This window comes from Oryzias latipes, chromosome 3 (assembly GCF_002234675.1).
Source record: "Oryzias latipes chromosome 3, ASM223467v1".
Taxonomy (NCBI): Eukaryota; Metazoa; Chordata; class Actinopteri; order Beloniformes; family Adrianichthyidae; genus Oryzias; species Oryzias latipes.
In genome coordinates this window covers 30,206,470-30,230,078 of record NC_019861.2, presented here as the reverse complement: position 1 = coordinate 30,230,078, position 23,609 = coordinate 30,206,470, and the positions used below count along the sequence as shown (strand labels likewise).

The 23,609-nt window shown below is 41.3% G+C and overlaps 1 protein-coding gene across 2 annotated transcripts; it reads left to right on the top strand.

Annotated features, from left to right (window-relative positions):
- The first annotated feature begins 154 nt into the window (after nucleotides 1–154).
- cyld (CYLD lysine 63 deubiquitinase) lies at nucleotides 155–17,287 on the top strand. 2 transcript variants are annotated; one of them, XM_004067493.4, is made up of 17 exons: nucleotides 155–519; nucleotides 1,547–2,090; nucleotides 4,228–4,539; nucleotides 5,580–5,685; nucleotides 6,527–6,628; nucleotides 7,370–7,486; nucleotides 11,186–11,577; nucleotides 12,163–12,328; nucleotides 12,401–12,542; nucleotides 12,620–12,742; nucleotides 12,905–12,996; nucleotides 13,070–13,136; nucleotides 13,867–13,999; nucleotides 14,154–14,262; nucleotides 14,351–14,469; nucleotides 14,762–14,978; nucleotides 15,182–17,287. In XM_004067493.4, the coding sequence occupies exons 2-17, from the start codon at nucleotides 1,599–1,601 to the stop codon at nucleotides 15,364–15,366; spliced, it is 2,874 nt and encodes a 957-aa protein (XP_004067541.1). In that variant the 5' UTR covers nucleotides 155–519; nucleotides 1,547–1,598; the 3' UTR covers nucleotides 15,367–17,287. The 2 variants fall into 2 exon arrangements, with proteins under 2 accessions (XP_004067541.1, XP_011491927.1); XM_011493625.3 differs by lacking the exon at nucleotides 7,370–7,486 and having other exon boundaries at nucleotides 156–519.
- Nucleotides 17,288–23,609: the final 6,322 nt, after the last annotated feature.

The window sequence follows — 23,609 nt, the reverse complement described above, 5'->3', positions numbered from 1 at the left end:
GCTATAGCTCTAAAGAGCCACTGTACATCTCAACCAGACTTGGTTTTCTGCGAGCCGTGGGAAACCCCCTCCTGTTGGAACTTGAAGATTGACAGGAAAACTAGCCAATCAACACACGAGTACGGAACGCATGACCAATGTCTGTAAGAGAGTGCAAAGTACGTCATCTGTTAACTGTAGCGAGGTCGGCTCCTGTAAATAATAAATCTCACATATGCAGCAGTACACCGCCTTATTCTTACGTATTTTTGAAACGCCAAAAGTATTTCGTTTAAATGTTATGTTGTGCACTTTAGCGAGGAGCAGCGGCCTGCCTGCTAGCTTGCTCCTAAACTGTTCGCGAGGCGACTTTAGCCTGATATTTAGCTAGTCCGGACGCTACCATTACCTAGCTATTTAGCTAATCAGAGGTTATTACAGGAATATTATACATATTCTATTGGCGCCCCCGTCAAGCAAAGATGGATGTATGAAATGACAGCCTTTTTTGGCCTATAGGTGACTCGACACACACAAAAGGTAAGATTTGTTTTTGCATAAGGAAAACGAATATTGGTATTTCCCTTTTGGGGCCGTTGTTGGCAGATTTCTAAATACAGCTGTTAAAGACACTCAAAAAATATTTAAGTCTAGGAAGATCACAGCTTTAGGCTTTCAAAAATTCAATTTCACCCAAAGCCAACAAATAGAAAGATTAAGGCAGCACTAGTTTGTGTATTATCACCTTGCAGAGATTTACTTAGCAATGATTAGCTCGGTTTTAATTGTGTGATTGTTTTGAGGCAGGTGTTTAATTCGTTCTCAACAAGGTATCAACGTCAGGGTTGTGAACTGTGATGCGCTGCTCAAAACAATTGACGGATGTGAAAGCAGAGTGATCTCTGTTGAGCGTATCTGGTGACCAAAAGATAAGGTGTGATCGGGGAAATCCAGCAGTCAGACCGGCGTTAGACCTGTCTGTCTTCTGCACGCTGTTTTATGCTATTTATAGTTCATTCAAATCAGTAGATCTGACTAACTGCTCCAAAAAATGTAGCCAAAAACAGATGGGTTTTTCACTCAGGTGATGCTTTGAAGAAGCTTCATACATCCTGAGCTGAATGTCATATCTGTGCACTTGTGAAGCAGTGAATAACAACATGTCAGTGTGTGTTTTTTTTCTCATGACTACCTGCAGACTCAGAATTTGCTAATTTAATCATAACTTGTAACATATTTGAGATAAGTATTGGTTTCTCTGTCCGCATATAAAACTCGACTCAAACCAAGATGCATGCTTTCATACTTTAGTCTGATTTCTGAAAGGGAAACGAGACAAAAATGTGCCACAGGCTATTGTGTGACTTAATGGTTTTTGCTGAAGCAAGTGTTATTCTGCACAGAGCTGCATTGTACCCGTTTGTTTGGTGTCTTTTAAAAAAACCCAGACAAAACGATATAGATGAGTGTCTGTAAGTTTCTTACCAGCTCTATCAGAGTTGTTAGTCTTAACACGTTCCTATCACTTGTCCATCAAATGCTGAACATGTCTTTTTTTTTATTTTAGGCCCCCTGGTCAAGCTCGCCTTGGCGCTGGTCCTGCTGCTTACCATGCAGCCATGAGCTCTGCCCTGTGGAACCAGGATAGGTCTGGTGGGGGCTTCAGGGAGGACTGGCGCTTCTACATGGTCATAAAAGAATGTACTGTGGAGAAGCCTGCACAGAAGACCCTAAGGATCCCCCGTGGTAGCCTGGGCCAGGCCTGTCAGGAGCGTAATAGCCTGGGACGAACTCTCCCTCCATGCAAGGGCAAGAAGAGCCTCCGCATCCTGGACCAGACCAACGTGGTGCTGAGCCTGGATGAGCGGGATGTGTTGGAGTTGGAGGAGAAGCTGGCTGAGCTGCTGTTCCCCATTACCAACTGTGAGGAGCGATATGCCCTGCTGTGCGACGAGCAACGTCTGCAGCGGGTTCGTGACATCGATTGTGGTTCCAAGGTGCGTGTCCAGCTGCGATCAGGGGATGAGCCTCTGCCAGGTGTGGTTCGCTTCAAGGGCTCACTGCTGCCTGACAGAGCCCTGTCGGGAATCTGGTTTGGAGTGGAGCTGCTGGTGAGAAATAACTTTTATCGGTCATACGTTTTGTATTTGTAATTGCAAGCTTTGCATTTTCATTCTGTTTTTTAAGGATTGTTGTGCTGCTTCTGGAGGAATGGTTTTAAAAGTCTGAGCTTTAAAAATGTTACAGCATTTTGTTGACGGGGACAAAACAATTTTTTTTCTGTCTTGCACATCGAGATGAGTTTGCATAAAAAGCATTAATTTACAACCAAACTGATTTAAACCTAAATTGATATTCAGTATTCACATGCCAAAACATTAAAGGTGGATTTGCATGGGCTTTAAATCGGCGTTTCCTAAGCCTGGTTGTCAGAACGCCAACTGTCCTGCATGGTTTCGATCCTATCTGGCTTTAATGACTGTAATCATTGTAAAGTTTCTACAAAGGTTGATGGAGTCTGATTGGATCAGGTGTGTCTGAGCAGAGTAGTGCTGAACACATGAAGGGGTGCGTTTACCGGGGATCAGGTTGGAGAAATTGCTCCAACAACTGGCTACAAATCCTCATACATAAACATTGCCACGAAGAGATTATTAGTTTACTTTGCCTTCTCTTTGTATTTGTTTAGAAATAATGCAGTTTCAGACTTCTAACATATTCTGGAAGCACTGAAATCTTAAGAAAAAAAGATAAACAAAAAAAGCAGGTTATAATACAATGTTTTGCAGGAAATCAACTTTCCGAAGTCACAAAAGGTCTTTCTTTAAAAGTAATTAAAAGTTATTGGTTGAAGAAAAAAAACAAGTACCTGAATGAATTAGAATTTGAAATATAATATGCATCACCTTCGCCGTCGATCAAGGAGAAGACTTGCTCTTTCCTTCATGTCTTTCTTCAAAGTTTTCATTTCTTCGATGCAGTTTTTCATTCAAGGTTAGGTTTTCTCCGTCCTCTTCCTCAGGAACTTTCTGCCCCACATACTTTCCACGATTCTGTGCTCTGATGCCTCCAATTCAGTTCATCTCATTGTCATCCATTGTAATTTGAAATCAGGTACCCTGAAGCGGGGAAACAAATACAACAAAAAATGAATGGACAATAACGGGCTGTAAAGGCTTAATTGTTTCCCAGCTTTTAGGATGTTTTCTCTAAGAAGTCTAAAATTGTTTTCACTTTCATTTATTTTCGACTTAAAGCACAAAATGTATACATCCAATAATAACCAGATATAAAGAGAGAAATTTGTTAGTGAATAAGAAGCTGTGAATAAGTTTGGATTTGTGCTGCTTTCCAATTGATTTTCAAGACTTTGTCACTTTGAGCTTGATGATGTACGACTTACATCCAGAACGAAGTGAACTTTCCATTATGGATGTTCGGAAGCATAATCTTTAGCTGTTTTTTAAAAGCTGTAATTGAATATCTCATGAGCTTAACTACAAGTAAAGAGGGAATTGTGAACACAAGATGAAGTGAAAATGTCTATTTTATGAGGATAATCTCAATACTAAATCTGAAGTGTCTGTTAGGCTTTCAGCTTCATCCTGTATATATAAGCTATCATAATTTGCGGTTTTCAACGTGATTCATAGTCGATATTGGTTTCGAATGATTCGATTCACTGACCTAGAAACGATCCGGAATCAACCAGTGTGACTCAGAGATAAATACCTGGGTACTGAACAGTGCTGGTGAAGTTTTCCACATTCCTTGTGTTTATTGACAATAAAGTGTAAATTAAATATTCATACAAACAAGTAAACAAGAGTTTTATAAGGTTCAGCCCACTGTTTTCCACATCAAAATAATACAAAGGGGGCATTCATAGAACATTCTAGCACACTGTATGGTCACATGTCTTTGCCAAATTCAGTGTTTCCACACACTGGACTGGAACGATGCTTTGGTCATTTTTCGGTGCCATCACATGTGTGTCGTCCGCTGTGATGATACTTGGTTTATTTTATTATGACGTAAAATCTATCCTTCCATCCATCGATTATTATAGATTGATTAAGTCAGTTGCCAGGTTAGGTTCCTACTGGCGTGATCGATCATACAGCTGCAGGATGTTGACTTCCTGTCATTATAGGACGCTGAGCCAGCTGCAAACCTACCTGCACTCTTACTATGACAGTGATTGCCCATCTTTCCCTCCCACGGTCTTCATGACTCTGCCTTTCTTAGGAGGAGGGTCGAGGTCAGGGCTTCACGGAGGGCACCTACCAGGGTCGCCAGCTTTTTCGCTGTGAGGAAGAGTGCGGCGTGTTTGTGGCTCTGGACAAGCTTGAACTCTGGGAGGACGACGATGACGACACAGTGGGGGAGCTGGAGGTGGATCACGTCAGGCTGGTGGAAGACGATCAGGACTTTCCTCCACTGGAGATCAACTCCAGGGTTGTGGTGCAGACCAGAGAGGGACCAGAGAGGGGCACCATCATTTTTTGTGGCCTGCTACCCAGTAATGAGAGCTTAGGATACTATGTAGGAGTTGACATGGTAAGTACTTTTTTCAAATATATTTTCTAAAATGACATTTTAATCACTACTACATAATTACACAGGTGTAGGAAACAAGTTAAATGATACTTTATCATTTTCATTGAACTTTCATAATGACATTTTTCAAAAATCTTTGTAGCTTTTACAATTAACTGTAAATATTAATAAAACTTTCATGTATTTACGCTTGAATTCACAACTTTTTTTCTTTCTAACCTTAGTTTTGAAGCGCTTCCCCAACTGATACTGGTATTTGCCTCGTCACATTTCTCCTGTGGTCATTTTTTAGAAAGTCTCCCAGTCAGCCTGGGATTTCTAAATGGTATCTTCATTTAGGGCTGCGTTGATAAAAATCGATCTGAATCGATCCAAGATTGGTAAATAAATCAATAATCGATCCATAAAAGTTTCTGCCCTTGTCGTCTTTCTTTTTAAGGATGCCTTTTGGGAGGTTGATGAAAAGCATCTCGCTGCATCGCTTTGCAGTAGCTGGTATCTATGGCTACTGTTGTCAGGAGGCAGTGGGCATTCTAGTCATAGTGAGATTGAAACACAGAACTGAGGCATTTGACTGCTGATTGTTAGCAGCAGCAGCAGCAGCAGCTGCAGGAGCCCACTCAGTGCATCTGAGCCTCCCACACAAATGCAAGTCAGTCACGCGGGGAGTGAGGTAAAGACTTAGTGCTGTATGACCCAACTGCATGGCAAAAGGCCAGCAGCAGCTGAGGAGAGCCCACTGCTCTTCCTCACTCGGCTCCCAGTCGCGCCCTTGTGGTGCTCGTCTCAAGCTCCTCTTGAATGGTTCTTCTGGAGAAAAGTACTGGATTCCAATCTGAGGAGGAAGAGTAGTGTTCTTAAGGAAAACGTGGAGCTTTGGAGGAAGGATCCAAGTAGGAACATCAGTTCTTTAGGTTGGAGATTATCATTGCACTGGATCGTATTAATATGAGTAAACAAATGAAAAATACAAGGGAAAGGGACACCTGTGGCGCTACTTCAGTAAGTATAACTCAAGATTATGTCCCCAACTCTTCCAGGACAATCCTATCGGGGACTGGGATGGTATGTTTCACGGGAAGCAGTTGTGTAATTTTGCCAGTTTGGAACACACTCGACTTGTCCCCATCTGTGACGTAATGCCAGGTGAGTCGCTGCAAATCTCTACTTCTCTTTTGGATTTAGTTCTTTGAAATATTTGCTATCTACGCACATTCCGCTGTCCCGTTTGGAAGCAGCTCCGAGCTCTTTCAGAGCTGTCTGAGTTTGTGTTTTGCAGCAGGAACAGAGAGCCTTTTGTAGTGATGGCTCACTTGTTTTGAAAGTCAAGTGAGATACTCTGGCCCTTTGTTTCCCACTGTGACACTGGTATGTTTGTCTTCTGCTGCATACAATTATTTTGTAAATATATTGTTTGTTAGAGTATTTGCACTGGACCTGCTCCCAAAAGAACACACTTTGTTCTCACACAGTCTCCCTTCTTTTCAAGTCTTTCTAAATGCAATAGCAAAGTCGCTCTGAGATATAAATGTGTCACTATTTGTTTGTGTAACTCTACAAACACATGTTTAGAAATTTAACATTATTGCTATCAGTCCTGCATTTGATTTACATCTATTACATTTTACAGACAGAACTTTTTCCTACAAACCAGAAGACTTTTGGCCTTACTCTTTTATTATTTAATAAGTGGCTTCTAACTTGGTGCAACAACTCATAAAAATATCTTTGGGTTTTGTTTTGTGCTGTTTTTGATGATAAAAGCTTTCAGTGTTGTTCCCATCCTCCTGTAGAAATATAACTGTGACAGAAGATGCAATTGCTTATTTGGACTTAAATTTCAGTCTTTTCTGAACAAAACATTGAAATGAACATAAATGCAACTAAGAAAACAACAAAATGTCACTCCTTGTTTTATGTTTATATATGTTTGACAAGGTAGAACTTCATGCTGAAGCCTAACCTGGTGCATTGTGTTTGTGTGCAGAATATTCCATGCAGGACCAAAGGCTGCCGAGGCACAGTTTTGCCCCCAGAGGCACCAACAGTGACAAGTCATCCTGTGGCCCCAACAAACCAAATAAAAAAGGTACTGCACTGCAGTCTGAAGGATCTAAAGCTTATTGCCTCATCTGTGGGGTAATTCACATTAATGATAATGGAACTGCATCGTTAGAGGAAGCATGCAGGTTTATTGTGAACATAACTCTTCATGCAATTTATCAAACATGTCCCCTCTGCTCTTCAGCTAACAAAGACTATACAAACAGGAAATCTGAAAACTTCTGTAGTAGTTATGAACCATCCGATACTTAAAGACTCGCTCCGATCGTCTTCAAATTGGTCTTTTAAAGCCCTTGTCTAAGACATAGTTTCTGCAGAGCGGCAGTATTACATTAAAAATTTGCCTCCAAGTTGTGGACTATTGGCGCAGAGCAACCTGGCTTGACCTTCCCATTACCCATCCTTCATCATCAGAAAAATACCACAACAGGATTTTAATCGGAGTGGGTCTTTATTGCTTTTATCAGCCCCTTGGAGCATTTTCGTTGTTTTTTTTGAAACTCTAAAGCTTTTTTTAATTTTATTTAAAATGGGACCAACAAAGGGAAAAAAAATCAGTCCAAGGTGAAGTTTACTGTTTTTTTACCCATAAAAATCCATAAAAATGTAGAATTTGTGGTTGAATTTAGTGATGCTGATCAAAATCTTTTACGGGGAAGAACTTAAACACAATCATACATTTAAAACTTCCAGTAACTGTGCACCTACGCTAAACACTTCAATCATGTTGTGTTGTATGTTTCTTGTTTACTTTTGTTACTTGCAGGGTTAAGTCATCAAACTGGAAGTAGAAGCAAGTCTGAGTTTTACTATACTTTAAATGGCAGCTCTCTTGACCCGCCTTGCCAGTCCAAATCCAAAAGCACATGGTACATTGATGAAGGTAAAACCTCATGGGATGTCAACCATCTCAAAGGCAAGCTCCTGTTCACAACAAGCTACAATTAAGGCACACTGTTTTAGGTGTGTTCCCTTTCCCCTTCATTAAAAAAAGGAAACATAATGTAACCCAATGTAGCACAGTAGCTATTAATCACTGAGAAAATGGCTTTCTTCTTATCTTTGAAGTAATTTAGATTTATTTTGTCATGTTTCCATTCAGCAAGTGACTTAAAAGATAACTGTAAAAAGGTTTTAAAAAGACTAAAATGCACTATATTGTCAAAAGTAATGCTTATCTGGCTTTATTTGCAGATAAGCATAAGCATTCCAGTAGAAGCCAGTCAAGTTTTCCACACCAAACTGGCTCATCCATGTCCACTGGTTATTTTAGGTCATGGAGCGGTTCAAAATCTTTATATAGTCAGATTTTTTTTAAAGAGTTCCTTTCTTTGAAAATAAAGGGCTGAGCCCACTTTCTGAAAAGCAGTCCCACACCACAATCCTCCCTCCACCAGGCGTCCCACAGACCTGTTAGACAAATGCCTTTTTTTCTTCTTGGCAATCATCCTTCAGATTCCTAGATGGAGAAGAGGGCTTCATCATTTCAGCGAGCGTGTCTCCACTGCTCCAGAACACATTCTTCTGAAGGCCACAGGACGTTTGGAGGTCAGCAGTGTTTGTTTCTGGAGGCAGTTGGATGAGAATCCTAATTATTACCATTTTGTAATGTTACCACCAGCTATTGACTATGGACAATTTACCAGAGTGGAAATGTTATGAGCTTATTGCACTGTTGGCCTCCTTTCACAGTAAAAAACTAGAATTCATTGAGCTTCTTTTACAGATTAGATAGAAGTAGGTTGTGTCCAGATTCCTTCACTACCCACAACTTAGTCCACTATATGGGGCGTTTGCCCTACATAGTGGAAGCTGTCTGAATCTACAATGTCAAAATCCAGAGCCCTCAAAAGTTCCCAGAAGTCTCTGCGAATCACAAGACAGGCAAATATATACCACAATGCATTGCATTTGAATCATTTTTCATAAATGAAGTTTTAATTATCAGAACACAGAGGATTCATACATAGTCTTTGTAAAATGTTCAACTTATTAGGTTTTTAGTTGATGAAATCGATGACATTATATTTGGTGTTTAAGAGAAAAAAAAGTAGTGAGCATTGTGTCTGAATAGCTTTTAAAATCCAGGGCACTAGATAATTCCACACTATATCGTTTTTTAGTAGTTCGGGAGTCTGGAGTGAATTTTAAATGTAGTTAAGTTAAAGTTATAGTCCCACTATCTGTCACACACCTAGCTGGGTGTGCGAAATTTGTTCTCCGCATTTGACCCATCCCCTGGGGGAGCGGTGGGTGAGCTGCAGACGCAGCCGCGCTCAGGAACCATTTGGTGGCTTATAGCTGCATGTAGCTGAAGTCCGCAGGTGGAGGTGATGATTTTATACACCTGTGACCGTGGAAGTGATTGAAACACCTGAACGTAGTTATTTGGATTGATGAATAATCACTTTTGGCAATATAGTGTTGTGATTTTATTTATTTATTTAGTTCATTTAGACCATAATGGAAACTGTAGGATTAAAACCGACCTGCAGCACAGGCCTGAACAAAAAGTGTTTGAAGTTATAGAAGAGCTGCAGTCAATCTGGAATAAGTTTGTGAAAACAAAAAGCAGGGAAAAGTGCAATATTTTAAAAAAACCTTAGAAACAAATCCGTGGTTGGCATTAGCGTATTGATCCCCTTGGTTACTAAATGGTTTTAGTAGCATCGTCCCGTGTGCTTTAGACATGGTTACTGACTTCCTAGGCAGTAGTTTGTTACAGTAGCTTGCTTAAAAAAAGCCAACTTTCCACCCTTCATCCCCATCGTGGTATTTTTTTCTTTTCTTTTTGTCTGAAGGCATGGTGTAACGGGTACAAGCTTTTAAAAATGCTCCACTCCTCAAACAACAGCTGTGTGTGTCTTAAACTGCCTTTTGCGAGAGATTCAGATGAGGATTTCAGTTTGAATCTGATACTGTTCACGCAGCAGAGCATTGGTAAAAGCTTCAGATTATGGGGTCATAATTAAGTTTCATTGACTCTGTGTTAATATGGGGGGAGCAGCACATGGGGGATTTATGTGTCCTTCTTTTTTATTTGTAAAACGTCATTGTTCATGTTGCTGTCAGTGTTTGCACTTTTTGTGATGATGTTGCTTCACAGACAGTAGATTTGACCTGCATTCGCTGCAGACACACGTGTACCAAATGACTGCTGGGCTCCCGTTTTTCCACTGAACGCATCACTTTGTTTCTTTTTCTCTGTGGATTCCAGCCATGATTGCTGACATGGGTTTTTACCAACTGCTTACTCATTCTGTTAATGTGGTCTCATTTTCATCATTTTCAGTCTCTTTTCACATTTGGGGCTATTTTTAGTTCTGGTTCTGTTATGAATACTGCTGAAAATGATGGGTCATTGTTTTTTCTGGTCTAGTGAAGGACTAAAAAAAAGATTTTAGCAGTGAAAGCATGGTTGAAACTGGGACTAATGACACAACAATCAACCCAAGAATTAAAGTCTGCATGGCTTAAAATAAAGAGGTGTTTCCATTCTCCATTTCAAATGGAGACATGAAATCTAAATGCAATACTTTAGCTGAATCTGCATGCTTCCCAATCATCATACTGTGAAATCTAAATACAGATTTAAACTCTTCATCAAATCGTAATCCTGAAATTAATCAATATAAAACTGTTTCTACAAGAAAAAACCAAAGGTAAGATTTTAAATTCTGTTGACTGATATTCACATATGCCAAATACAAAAACAATTCAGCAAGATTTCCCAGAGAATGGAAGGAGCTCAGCCTGATCAGACAGATGTGCTCTTATTTTCTTCATGTTTGACCTTAATGTCAGATTTTCAGACTTTAATCTAGTCTGAATAAAGACGTTTATACATTTGAGGAAGGAAACCAAAAGACTCCGAGGTCTATAAATAAAAAGAATCCATTTCAGAAGGAGCAGAAGTGTCCTGCTGCATTGTTTAAGTCTGGGCACTTTCAGTTAGGAAGTTTGTTTTGCCACTTAAAAACACAAAAACACATGGCTTTTACTGCTTTGCACTCTATTGTGGCAAATGAAAAAGTCTTTGCTGCAATGTCTTTTTATCTTTATTGGTAAAAAATGGAAAATTTATAAAATAATTGTTGCTACATCCTGAAGACGTCTCAGAAAGTCCTACCCTTACAAAAAAGGAAGTAAATGGGGAGAGAGGTGGCAAGGATTGCTTGCATGATCCTGAGGTTGACCCATTGATAAGGAGAGGTGACTAAAGGGCTTTAGACCTGAAATTCTGCCCTCGAGTCAGCATACGGCATCAGAAAGCATTTGCTGACGGCATGGATGTAAGTTCTCATATTGCATTTGCCATCTCAACATTTTCAGTTTATGTCATAAACACTAAGGTTGGTACATCCATCTGTCCATCCATCTGTCCGTCGCTCTTCTGAACTCTGAAGCCCTTTTTGGGGTCACGGGGTTGCTGGAGCCTGTCCCAGCTACTGTTGGGTGAATGTGGGGTGCACCCTGGACAGGTCTCCAGGCTGTCGCAGGGCCAGGTTGGTATAGACAGCCTCGGACTACTTGTATTCCTTAATGACACTCTTTGGTTTCTGGTTTCTCTCCCCCCCTGCAGTTGGAGAGGACCCTGCCAAGTCACTTACTGAGACACCCCCTGACTTCAATCAGTCCTCCCCGCCCCCTAGAGCCCCACTCTCCTCCTCACTATCCACCGATAACAAGTTCCACTCGCTGCCCTTCAGCCTGAACCGCAAGCCGGGGCCCACTGACAGCATGAGTCCCGGTCCGCTCTCCCTCTCTGTCCAGTCAGTGATGGGGGAGCAGCCCGAGCCCCCGGCAGCTCCGGCTGCCCCGCCTTCTCCACGGCCTTCAACGCCTCCTCGAGGTCAGCCGGGTCTGGAGGTGGGCTCTCTGGTGGAGGTGAAGGAGAACCCCCCTCTGTGTGGTGTGATCCGCTGGGTGGGTCTGCCTCCTGGCCTGCTGGAGCCTTTGGCGGGGCTGGAACTGGTAAAACATGAACATTATACTTTGATCAAAGAGAAAAGTTGACTACCAGAGAATATGAAATTGTTATAAAAACAGAGAACTGTTTTGTCGTTAGGCAGTTTCAGTCATTGTTTGTATTGGTTCTTGATTCACAGCCGCTTTTTTTGCTTCCATAATAAACGTTATTGTATTAGGTATAAAAAAACATACATTTATGCAATTTTTGTTGTAGGAATTCTGTTAACTTTTAATGAATTGGTTACCTGAATATTTGTAGCTTTTGAGCTTTTAGGGAAGTTAATGTTTGAGAGGCTCTGGGCTAAAAAGCCCAAAGTCATATTTTCTAGTCTCCACAAATGGAAAAAAATGGAAGCTGTGGTTTGCAGTTCAGAGGCTTCCTTCATACTCTGCTGGTTGCCTGGCAACTCTATGCAGATAGCATAACCGAGACAAGTCAGTTCTTAGACACATTTCCATTTAAAGCTCAACTTTTCCTCTTTTTGTTGCACTCGGATCCCATTTTTCTGCTTGTGGTTTTAGCTAGAACATTGGCTGTAAGCTTAACCCCGCAGTGATGCCGTCACATGACGTGGAACTTTCTTCCAGGAAGAAGAGTGCCCCGGCTGCACCGACGGCACCTTCAAAGGTACCCGGTATTTCACCTGCCCACCTAAGAAAGCTTTGTTCGTCAAGCTCAAGTGCTGTCGGCCCGACTCCCGCTTCCCGTCCCTGCACCACTCCCCCAACCCCATAGAGCGATGCAACTCAATCGGTGGGTGGGACAAATCTCTACGAACGTGAAAAATGACACGTCTGTTTATATTTTTGCTGTGCGTCTTCACAGCATTTGGAGGTTACCTGAGCGAGGTCGTTCACGAAAACACGCCTCCGCGCACAGAAAACGACGGCCTGGATGTAATGGTGGGAAAAAAGAAAGGCATTCAGGGTCATTACAACTCCTGCTACCTTGATTCAACCCTCTTCTGGTTGGTGCTGTTGTTTTGCTGCACAGATCCTCATTGTCAGTGTGGTGATTTTGATGGCGGTACCTTTGTGTCTGCAGTCTCTTCTCCTTCAGTTCTGTTTTGGACACGGTTCTGCTGAGGCCACAATCAAAGACTGATGTGGAGTATTACAGAGAGACCCAGGAGCTGCTACGCACTGAGATAGTGAACCCCCTACGCATGTAAGACATGGTACATTCTGCTCTCTGAAGTACCATAACTCCACCTCAACACTAAACCACTACTTTCGTATTGCAATAAGGACAAACTTGGTGATGTGCTTTTTAACAGTTTTCTAAAAATCATTTGTAGGAATTCTAAACTTGTTCTCTCCTTAATCCCAGACATGGTTATGTTTGTGCCACAAAAGTAATGAAGCTGAGGAGGATTCTTGAAAAAGTGGAGGCAGCTTCTGGATTTACCTCTGAAGAAAAAGGTGCTTGTTTCTAACCCCAGTTTCTGCATTGCATGTTCATGGAAATGTAGTTTGACCTTAGTGTGTCTTACAGATCCCGAGGAGTTCCTCATCATTCTTTTTCACCACATATTGAGAGTGGATCCACTGCTTAAGCTCAGGTAAAGATGAGTGTTAAGAAGATACTTTTTATACCGAAGAAGAAGAAGAAGTCTGCTTGTGCTAAAAACCTTGAGTTAAAGTATTTTTAAATTTCACTTTTTGTACTTCCTTCTTGGTAGTTTGTCATTACCAAACTGTGGAAATGTGCTTAGTTTATTCATGTCTATAGTTAAATTATGCAGATTTAAGCAGATACCTACAGTTGTTTGTAAAGTCAGATGATTGAAATGTTGGAGAAATAAGTTGAACTTTTTTCTGGCATGAAGCATTCTCCTTCCATCAGCATCGGAAACACGTGTTCAAGCGACCACTTCCGATGAAAAGTCAATGCGAGTTTTGAGCTTCTGCTTCTGCTTTTAAAATTTTTTTAAGTCCGAAGAAAAGAGTTGGTCATTGGATGCGTGTTGAAAGTTAAAGCAGTTGAACTTGGACCAATCACATTGTAACTACAAATTTAATTAAGCTGAAGCAAGACCAACTAAGAAATACTTTAGATTTTTCAAAGAATCTGTAATAAAAAAAGCTTAATACTGAGGTGAGAAGAGGGAGGAGCTTCTGTGGTAAAAAGAAAAGAAAAAACCTGAAGCAGCTGAATAAAATTCTCTGATTATTAAGATTAACTGTCGTTTTCCGGTGTAATGTTTTGAAGAATTCTGATCTTGAGTCAATATTGTGGGAGTGTGGGAGACGGAGTACGATAATAACGGATTCATCTGATCACCTTTCTAGATCAGCAGGTCAGAAGGTCCAGGACTGTTACTTTTACCAGATCTTCATGGACAAGAAAGACAAGGTTGGAGTTCCAACCATCCAGCAGCTTTTAGAGTGGTCCTTCATCAACAGTGACCTAAAGTTTGCAGAGGTGCTCATCTCTTTTACACTACATATGGGTGAAACACGTGAAGAAAAGCAGTGCATCCGGATTTTGGGTTGTGCTTGCAGCTGTGTGAACATGTCAGTGCTGTTGTGGTGAGGACTTCATTAGCTGATGCTTTGTCTTTTTCCAACTCGCCAAGGCTCCCTCCTGCCTTATCATCCAGATGCCCCGCTTTGGCAAGGACTTCAAAATGTTCAACAAGATTTTTCCTTCGTTAGAGTTGGACATCACGGATCTTCTTGAAGACAGTGAGTTCCTCTTGTAGTTTAAAGCGGTCGCTGTGACGTGACATTTGACAGGAATTCTCAGCCGGTAAGGTTTGCTTTTGCCGTACAGCTCCGAGGGAATGTCGTATCTGCGGGGGCCTGGCGTTCTACGAGTGCAGAGACTGTTATGACGACGGGGACATCACCGCCGGCAAGATTAAACAGTTCTGTGAAAAGTGTAATACACAGGTAAACTCTAGAGGGCGCCCTCACCAGAGCAGAAGTGGGAATGTTCGTGTCAGTATTCCCCCATGTGGTGGTGCCAAATCCAAACAAATGGCAGTCTCAGTGATGAGGAGTTTCAGGGAAATGGCTTTTTCACTGCACTATTACACACATCTCACAGCAGTGATTGCATTAGAGTTGCGATTCCCATCTGCATGCCCCATAAAAACCCGTTGAGATGCTTTTTATTTCCCCTTACCCGACCACAGCAACGCATTCTATGTGTAATGGAGTTTATCTGATCCCGCTGGTCTAGGTTCACCTCCACCCAAAGAGGAAAGCCCATCGACATGGCAAACTGTCCGTCCCCAAGGAGCTGCAAGAAGGTACGGGGCGTCAGGGCGGCTTTCCCCGCCAGAGGATGGAGCTGTTCGCTGTGCTATGCATCGAGACCAGTCACTACGTGGCCTTCGTCAAGTACGGCACCGCAGATTCCGCCTGGCTCTTCTTCGACAGTATGGCTGACCGCGACGGTGGGTTTCAGAAAAAATTATTTGTATAGAATTTCTTCCAATTATAAGCCAGTAGAACTGGATTTGTGAGAAAACATTTGTCCATACTCAGTCGTAGTTTTGCTGTTTTTAAAATCACTTTAGGCATTTAGAGTCGGATGAAAAATAATCATTTCATACCATGTTGAATTTGCTGCTTCTAACCGTTTCCTGTGGCTTTGCAGGGGGCCAGAACGGTTTCAACATCCCCCAGGTGTCTCCGTGCCCCGAGGTGGAGACCTACCTGAAAATGTCTCCGGAAGAGCTGCACACTCTCGACCCCAAGAGTATCCAGGGCCAGGCGCGCCGCCTGCTCTGCGACGCCTACATGTGCATGTACCAGAGCCCCACCATGAGCCTGTACAAGTAAAACTCTGCTCCCTCAACCTTTTTACCTGTCATCCCCTGCCACTCAGCCTCCATCTCCCCCAGGCCAGCAGATTCAAAGAGACCAAAAAGCGAAAGATAAACTAATAGAACAGCTGCCTGCTATCGGGGGCACGGTCCACGAAAACCTCCTAACCTCACCTCGCCTCCATGCCTTCTCGTTTCTGAAGGCTGGGAAGATGGAAAGGAGCGGGAGATGCCTATTTGCACTGTGCATTAGTTGAAGTGTTGTTTCTTTTATGTAGTCCTATGTAGCTTTCTTGTGTCTGGAAGCTGAGCATCGCTGGGTGTTAGCAAAACAAAGGGGTAGGCATTATGAGGATCCACTCCCTGAACGGGGAGGCAGGAGACACAAGCAGAGGAGACTTTGCACGGCAGCGGCCTACAAAACAAAATAAAATGTGCTTGTGGGAGGACCTTGCTCACCTCATTTACCTTAAAGAAAAAAGGGAGACCTGTTATTCTTAATCACTCTTCAGGACGGGAGTTTCCGTGGTGCACATTAAGGAAGCGACATTGTGTGCAAACCTCCATGTGTTTGTGCCGTTATAGAACATTTATGTAAAATCTCTTTAAGTAGCATAGATAGCTCCAGACTGTAACACCAACAATATAGACGTCAACTAGCTGTGCAGTCAGTCGCATTTAAACCAGACCACTGGGCTCTTTGTGAACCGGTTCTTCTACGCCTTCATCACGCTGTGTAAACGTCCTTACAGTGTGTGTTTTACAGAATAGGGTGTTGGCCATTGTAAAAGTCTCACATCAGCATTTTTGTTCCCCCCCCCCCCACCTGTAAGTGTCCATCTCAGTCATGTCTGCCCCTCGGCTGTAGCCGTCATGAATGGCCTGCACGGCTCCTGCAGACCAGATAAAAAGCATGACGAGAGACTTGCACAACGGCTTCTGTAGTAAAGCTGGTTTCCGGAGCGCTCGTAGGGTCAATGAGGTGAAAAACTGCAAAAAGCGTGTTTCTTTAAAAGGTAAGAGTGTGAGGAAGTGCAGTGTCGTGCTCATTCTGTTAATGAGAAAATCTAAATGATGTTTTTTTGTTTACAAAGCCTTTTTTTTTTTCCTCCTCTGCCTGTCCTGGCAGGACTGATTCCCAACAGAAGCAAGTATCGACCCTCCGCTGCCTTTTATCACAGCGTGACAGTTTTTACAGCTTGGCGTCTGACAGCAAAACAGTTGCGTTCAAATATTATTTATTGCGCTCTCGTCATGTCACCGATTTCTCTGAAATAATAGTTCAATACGTGACAAAAACAGGGTCAGTGATACTGCTAGGCTTGGGTATATCTTGTCCTTCACTGTATATTTAAGTGAGTATTAAACTTTAGGTTGTCCTACAACAACTACTGAATGTTCATGGAGACACAATGAGCAGTTAGCAACTGAGGACAAATGAAGAGGCACAAGGGGGGGAGACCTTTGGGCATATATATTTACAAATACATATTTAAAGAAGTTTTATAAAAAAAAATGAAAATGAAATAAAAACGGAACATTTTGATTCCATTTTATTCCAGTTTGCCACAGTAAGAAATTGATCGGAAAAGCTTGTTAGCTTTCAAATTTTATTTATCTACGCAAACACTTGAGGAACCTTGACTTAGGAAGAACGGTGAAGGCGATTTGTAAACGACTGAAGGGTTGGGCTGAGCGCTCTGCTCCACAGCTGCAGAGCTTCTGACAGGAATTTGAACTTTTCTAGTGCTGCTGAAGCTCGCCGCTGACCGGAGCTCCGCTCCCTGCAACACCACAGAGAAGAAGAGACTTTGTGTCTGTTTTTGTTCTGTTGCATCTGTACAGTGTAGATGTATATGTAACGAATGGAACATTAATGTCAGTGATGTTCTTGTAAATGTTAACAAAATAAAGTTTGTTTTGAAGGGTGCACTTTACGTTTGGCTTGGACATTTATGAATCCTTCCATCAAACCTTGAAGGGTGTGTGAGGAAAATCCCGCTGTTGTTTGGGAGTTTGTGGGTCAGATGTTGACGCCTTATCTTAAAAAACACGCAAAGAATGATCAACATAATTGAAAGACAAACGAGTGATTCTGAAGAGAGTGGTGCTGCAGAAACATTTTTGGAGCCAATAAGCATGATGAATAAAATGTCCTTTAAGTTCCAGATTTTTATTTTTGGCAATAAAACAAAAATGTATTTTCTTTGAGTATGCATTCCTAAAGTGAGTTTATAAAGTGTACTGATAGTTACAGACTTCATTTGTAAAGGCTGGTGTTTCTGAAAGAAACTATTCTCTTTCAAACACGAGAATAAATCAAGTTTGTTGCATAAAAGAAAAATGTAGCATTAACTGAATTGGTATAGGATTCTCTTCCAGGTGATTAAAGCTACAATCCATTTCTTAACCCACTGTATATCCTGGTCAGGGTCATGGGGTCACCAGAGCCTGTACTACTTCTGTTGGCGAAGGCGGGGAAAACCCTGGACAGGTCGCCAGTCTGTAACATGGTGCTACAATCCTCAACAAATCATTTTTGATCATTTATTTCTATTTCTACCTATAATATTTTCTTTTTTTTTCTCAGTAAACCCAATTTAGGCTTTCAGATGAGAATCGTCCACTCAGATTCAAATAAGACACCATGATTACAGGTTGCTGCACCGATGGGATGATATGCAAGACTGGAGTCTTTGTCTGTTTAGAAGTCTGCAACCTTTCAACGCTAAAACAGCCATTTGGTCCAGTTTCTAACCAACCAAAACCCAGAGAACCATAAAGTTCCAACTCATCGTTTGGAAAAACACACATTTATATTTAGGACATTCAGTCACATTCGTTTAGTTATCGAAAATATTGCTTTTGACAGCAAGACATACAAGTTCTTTTCAAAATAATATACATTCTGTTTTAACCCTTCTGCTATCCAAGGGACTTTAACGTTGGGAGTTGGGTCATCTAGACCCACTTGTCAGTGCTCTGAACCTTTTTTCTTCAATGATTTGTGATCTTCACTGGAGTCCATGGATTACATGAAATCTTTCCACCTTTATCCACCTTTGTCATGGTAGGGAGAACAGGTCAATGTAAGGGTGGGGTCATCTAAGATAGCACAAGGGTTAAATAAGATCTTCCACAACAGCATTTAGACATAAAACAAGGAGATGTGCTTTAAACTTATTTTGATAATAAAGCGATTGTTGACAACAATTCAAACCTTTTACTATCATTTTACTTAGTTATACGACGTGTTGTAATTTTGGAGGAATGGTAAAGCGCTCAATGCCTCTGGATTTAGTGCAATGTCACCAAAAAGAATAAAAAAAATGACAGTTATATTTAGCTAATGTAAAATCAGTTTAAAAATATTTAAATATATACTTAATGATGCCATTATGTGTTCAGATTGTTAGCACTTTTCTTCAAAGCCGAAGAGCCACAATGGAGGGCAGACCGGTCTGTTTGGCCGGCTTTAGTCGTATCGTATCAAAGTTAGATCCTGCGACCCGTTTTAGGATTTCGCCCTGCCACAGACAAATCTGAAGTATTGCACACACCCCTCCCCCCACAGGAACCCCCCTTTCACACCTTTCCCTGTTTAGTTTGTAGTCAAACTTCAAACCAGCTCAGCAAGCTGACTTTAGAAGTGCCAGATAAGTATTTGTCAACAGAACAGCTGGCACACAATGCCCTCTTGTAGCTTTATGCCACAGCATATGCCAGCCGCTCGTAGTGTGCGGTAATTTAGCCGGAGCTGGTTTCTGCGAGAACAGATGGTCTTGAGTATTGTTATTCTCACTCCAGCTTAGGGTCCCTGGAGGGAGTCACTAAATAAAATCAAAGCAGATGGAGCTCTCTGGGCTAGGCTGTGTTTATGATAAACAGCCTGTACAACCAGTGTCCATCCAACACCTTAACCTCACCCGCCTAACTGCAGCTTGACCTCACCTGTTCTGGGCTTCACCCAAACAAGAGGCAAACCCAAACAAATGGAGGAAGGAAGTACGTTCTGCGAATCCATGCAGTTATGTCTTTTATCCACAACAAATCAGTCTTGACCTTAAGCTGTAAAATTCTCTCAAAACAGAAACTGTTAAAAATGTCTGTATTGGCTTTGCTTTCTCGCTCACAGAGGACTATTTTGTTCTTTTTTAACCTTGCTGAGATTTCACGGCTGGGGTTCTCACTTCCCTGCCATCGGACGCAGGCCTTGGTGGCGGTATGGTCACAGCAAACACCATCTCCTGCGGCAATCTGCTGTCCCCTGTTGTTATATGGCACATGGGAATGCGGGACGGTTCACACTTAGCATTGAACTCCAGATCTGCTTTCATTCCCATGGGAAAAGACAGCGATAAACAAAGGAATTCTATCAGTGCACAAGGAAGGTAAATGTTTAAGGCCATTCAGACAACAGGAAAGCAGTGATTTCCGGCTTTGACAATGAAAAAAGAGTGCCGCGTGAACGGCTCTAAACCAGTCAGCTCAAACTCAATATACTACTTCAGTGTTGTTTAAACTCCATCATGGTTACCGGTTTTATTTAGTGTCTTCAAAGGTCACCTTCTGATTAAGTCAAAGTAGTGTAATCAACCTAAATGTTTATTGCCAAAAGTATTAACTCTGCAGTCACTCAGTCTCTTCCAGCCATCTCATAGGTGATTGCTTCGTTTTTTTTCTTTTCCATTAATTAGATGTTTTTGTTTTCAATAGGAAAAAACGCTCCTCCTCAGTCGTACACATATTATTCAGTTCATTCATCAGAAGATGGACTCAAGAGCCTCCTCTGTATAATATACTCCATACATTTTTGAAAAACGTTCCTTAGGTATCCACATAATTCTTAAAATGATAATACAAAACAGAATTCAGTCTAGAAATTGCTTAAGAGTATTTTGATTAATTCTGGTCTAAGCATATTTGTGGACCGTGCTGCAGTCCAAGAACTTCAGCTGGACGTTCAGCTGGAAGGACTTACAAATCCATCTCCCAAGTGTTTAGACTTCACCAATTCACGCTCGGGCAGAGTGTGTGTGTAACTGCAGGAAATTGTAATCCTGCAAAGATTAACTAAACAAATTTGTCTTAATCCAGAAAATCCTGGAGGGAAAAAATGAATGAAAGTTGCATGACATGACAACAGTTCACAAAGCTGAATTTTGAAACCTGATGTAGTTCATTGAGCATTTTGTTTCTTTCCTACAACATCTACACATTTACACTCTTTCTAGCCCCTTAAACTAAGGTCATTCTCATACTAGTAACAGATATAGTCACATGTAATACTAATAATAATTATAAAATTTAAAATTACCTGAAGTGGGCAGTTTTATCTGATCTCTTCATTTAAAAAAAACAAAACAATTCTATTTGGAAAAAAAAACTTTAATCTCAAATATTTGCCAAAAATTACATAATAATATGCAAAATCTTTACAGCAGACACACAATTTAAAAAAAAAGCCATATCTTATATCAGAAAAATGTAAGTGTTGAATATTTCTTCCATTTTTTCACATTTGGTTTTGTTTTTGTCCACAAGTTCAAAGTTCAGAAAATAAACTTGTGCACTTTTATACAAAATTATCCCAAACTTTGGCTTAACTGTAAAAATAGTTTCAATTTACATTTTAAAATGTGGTGACACTTCATTTTTTATCTCCATAACTAGAGTTCACTTTTTGCAAAAAAGCAAAAAACAAAACTTAACACTTCAGACCAAGCACTCCACTGTGGACTTTCCCTTTTCTGCCCATCCAAGTGCGACATAAGTCACTCTCCTACATTTTCAGACAAGACCTGGATGAAGAATTAATTGCCCCTAAAGCAACAGCTACCAGATGTTGTTGCTCCTAAAGCCAGGTGTGGATAAATTGCAAATGCAGAATGTGTGTAAAATATTTAAAGTCGTATCTTTCACTTAAGGTGTGAAGTGTTTTTATTGCCCATCACTGCTTTGAGTGTGGTGGGAGGAGAGGCCGGCAGCCCCCCGCAGGCCTGCAAATCTGGAGCTCAGCACCTGTGGTGTTAAGAATACAGATCGTGAGACTTGGCATTGTGCGGTGGTGTGTGGTGGGGCATGTGCATGGATGGGTGAAAGGGTGGGGTTTTCCACCTGTTCACCTTCCTTTTTTTCCCCCTCTGCCACCTTGAACACTGCATTATTTACAGGGACTCCCGGGATGAAGACACAAGCTGCTGTCTGCGTGTGTATTCACTGCGCATTATAGCATTTGCAGGTTGCAAAGGAACAACACAACAAGGCTGATGGTTTGTTAAGTTTGGTCAGCCTGAGCCTTTCCTTTGCAGCAGGATTGATCAGAAATTGCAAAGTGAGCACTTTCCCAAACTTTGCCAAAAATAAAGTGGACAATGTGTTTGACAGCTAAATGAAAGCAAATATTTGATTTTGGTGCACACATTTGTGCTTTCAGAGAATATTGTTGCATTTGTAAATCATGAGAAATTCACTTTAAATTGGGTTTTTTTGTTAAAAAAAGCTGGATTCTTTCCACAGCTACATGCTGTGACCGTATCTGCTCTTTATCAGAGGCAATGAACAGGTGAAGTGCTTTGCACATTTAAAGTGTTCCTATGCTATCTGTTAGGATAAGTTCCCACTGTGCAAAACACATTCAAGCAAGAAGAACAGGACTTTCTCAGCTTCTACCTGGGATCTTTTTTTTTCTTTTTCTCTTTTTTAACCACCACAGCAAACATTTAAATGGTTGGTTCCTGCACAGATGTCAAACACTGGAGTCTTTTGTGAACTATGTACTCTTATCTAATTTAAAAATAACGATAAAAGTCTTGCTAGACAAAGTAAACTGCATGGTCCTGTCCTTATCAATGACCTTTTAAAAAAGAAAGCTCTTGTTTCCGTTAACTAACTAAACATAGATAACGTAAAAATGTTCATAAGGCATTCAGTTATTTAAAATAGTCATATTTTTACGAAGGATTTCATGATTTGGCTTATATTTGTTGGAGTTTTTGTGACTTTTGTGCCATTTTTTGGGGGTTATTTTTATCATTTATATGGTAAACTCACAAAAAAAACCTCAGAATGAACATTTTGTCTCTTTTTTTTTGGTTACAGAATGTGCGTTGCCTACAAATGACTTTTTGCTGCCTGCTGGATGGACGAGGTGCTCTCTGTAAAGATAGATGCATAAACACTCCTTGTACCCAAACAAAGGCATCAAGCAGGCATTTCATTAGACCATTGTGTGATATGGCAGGCGGCTGCTGTGAATGTATTTATTAGTTTGCGATACATGTCTTTTCCTGTTGTTCCCGGGGCAGTGGATAATGCAGGTTTTGTTCGAGGCCCAGTGTGAACGGCGCCTCGGCTGCCAGCTGTCAGGGCTGATACCGTCTCATTTGGATTCCCAGCCTGCTCGCTGAATGGCTAATTAGATTTGCCATTTTCAATCCACTGATTGCCATACATAGTAGGACAAAGGAGTTGACAGCATGTAGCATTCAAATCCAACTGTAACAATTAATAACTAGCCTAATTAACATGTGTTTTGGGCTCCATTGATTATGACATTACCTGCAGAACGGATGGGCTGCTGCCCCCATCGCTCCCAGCATTTCATCTAGATTGTTATGAATAAACTGCTCTGCAGCTGAGAGCAGGTTATTAATTACACAAATTAGCGAGAGCAAGGGTAATCACGTTAGAGCGGTTTGGTTCGCAATAATTGATCTAATTTTTACTGACCATTCCTGTTCCGCGGTGTCACACAGACACGCGTGAAGAGAAATCACCTCATTAACAAAAGTTTAATCCTAATCATAGTTCTTGGTCTGCCCAGCTTTAAGGTCATATCTGAATGTCAGAACCCTTTGAAATTGATTGGTGGTAAATTGAATCAATGTCATGTTAGAGAAAACAATAACCCCTAATGGATGAGGCAAGCTGGCACAAAACAAACAGGATTATTGGAAGGTGTGGGAAGGTGTAGCGTGTCTGTGTGTTTGTGTGTGTCCCTTTCATAATTCATTCAGTCCATAGCTGCAGAGATGTCAGTATTCTGGGCCATTAGCCACAGCTGTGAGGACCTGTTGCAGGAAGGACGAGGATGAACGGCTGACTGAAGAACCTTTAGTTATCAAAATCCAATTTGTTTGTTTTTAATGAATTTCGGAAGCTTTACAGTTCTGTAAATCGAGATCAAATGCACATTTTGTTCATGGAATCTACGTTACCACCCTTCACTGAGCAGACACACTCCCCGACTACAACACT

What these genes read in the sequence shown, in the direction of transcription:
- cyld (XM_004067493.4), top strand. Translation starts at nt 1,599, where the DNA reads ATGAGCTCTGCCCTGTGGAACCAGGATAGGTCTGGTGGGGGCTTCAGG. An exon ending in GATCCACTGCTTAAGCTCAG is followed by an intron (nt 13,137 to 13,866) that starts GTAAAGATGAGT and finishes TCACCTTTCTAG; the next exon opens with ATCAGCAGGTCAGAAGGTCC. An exon ending in CACGGATCTTCTTGAAGACA is followed by an intron (nt 14,263 to 14,350) that starts GTGAGTTCCTCT and finishes TTTGCCGTACAG; the next exon opens with CTCCGAGGGAATGTCGTATC.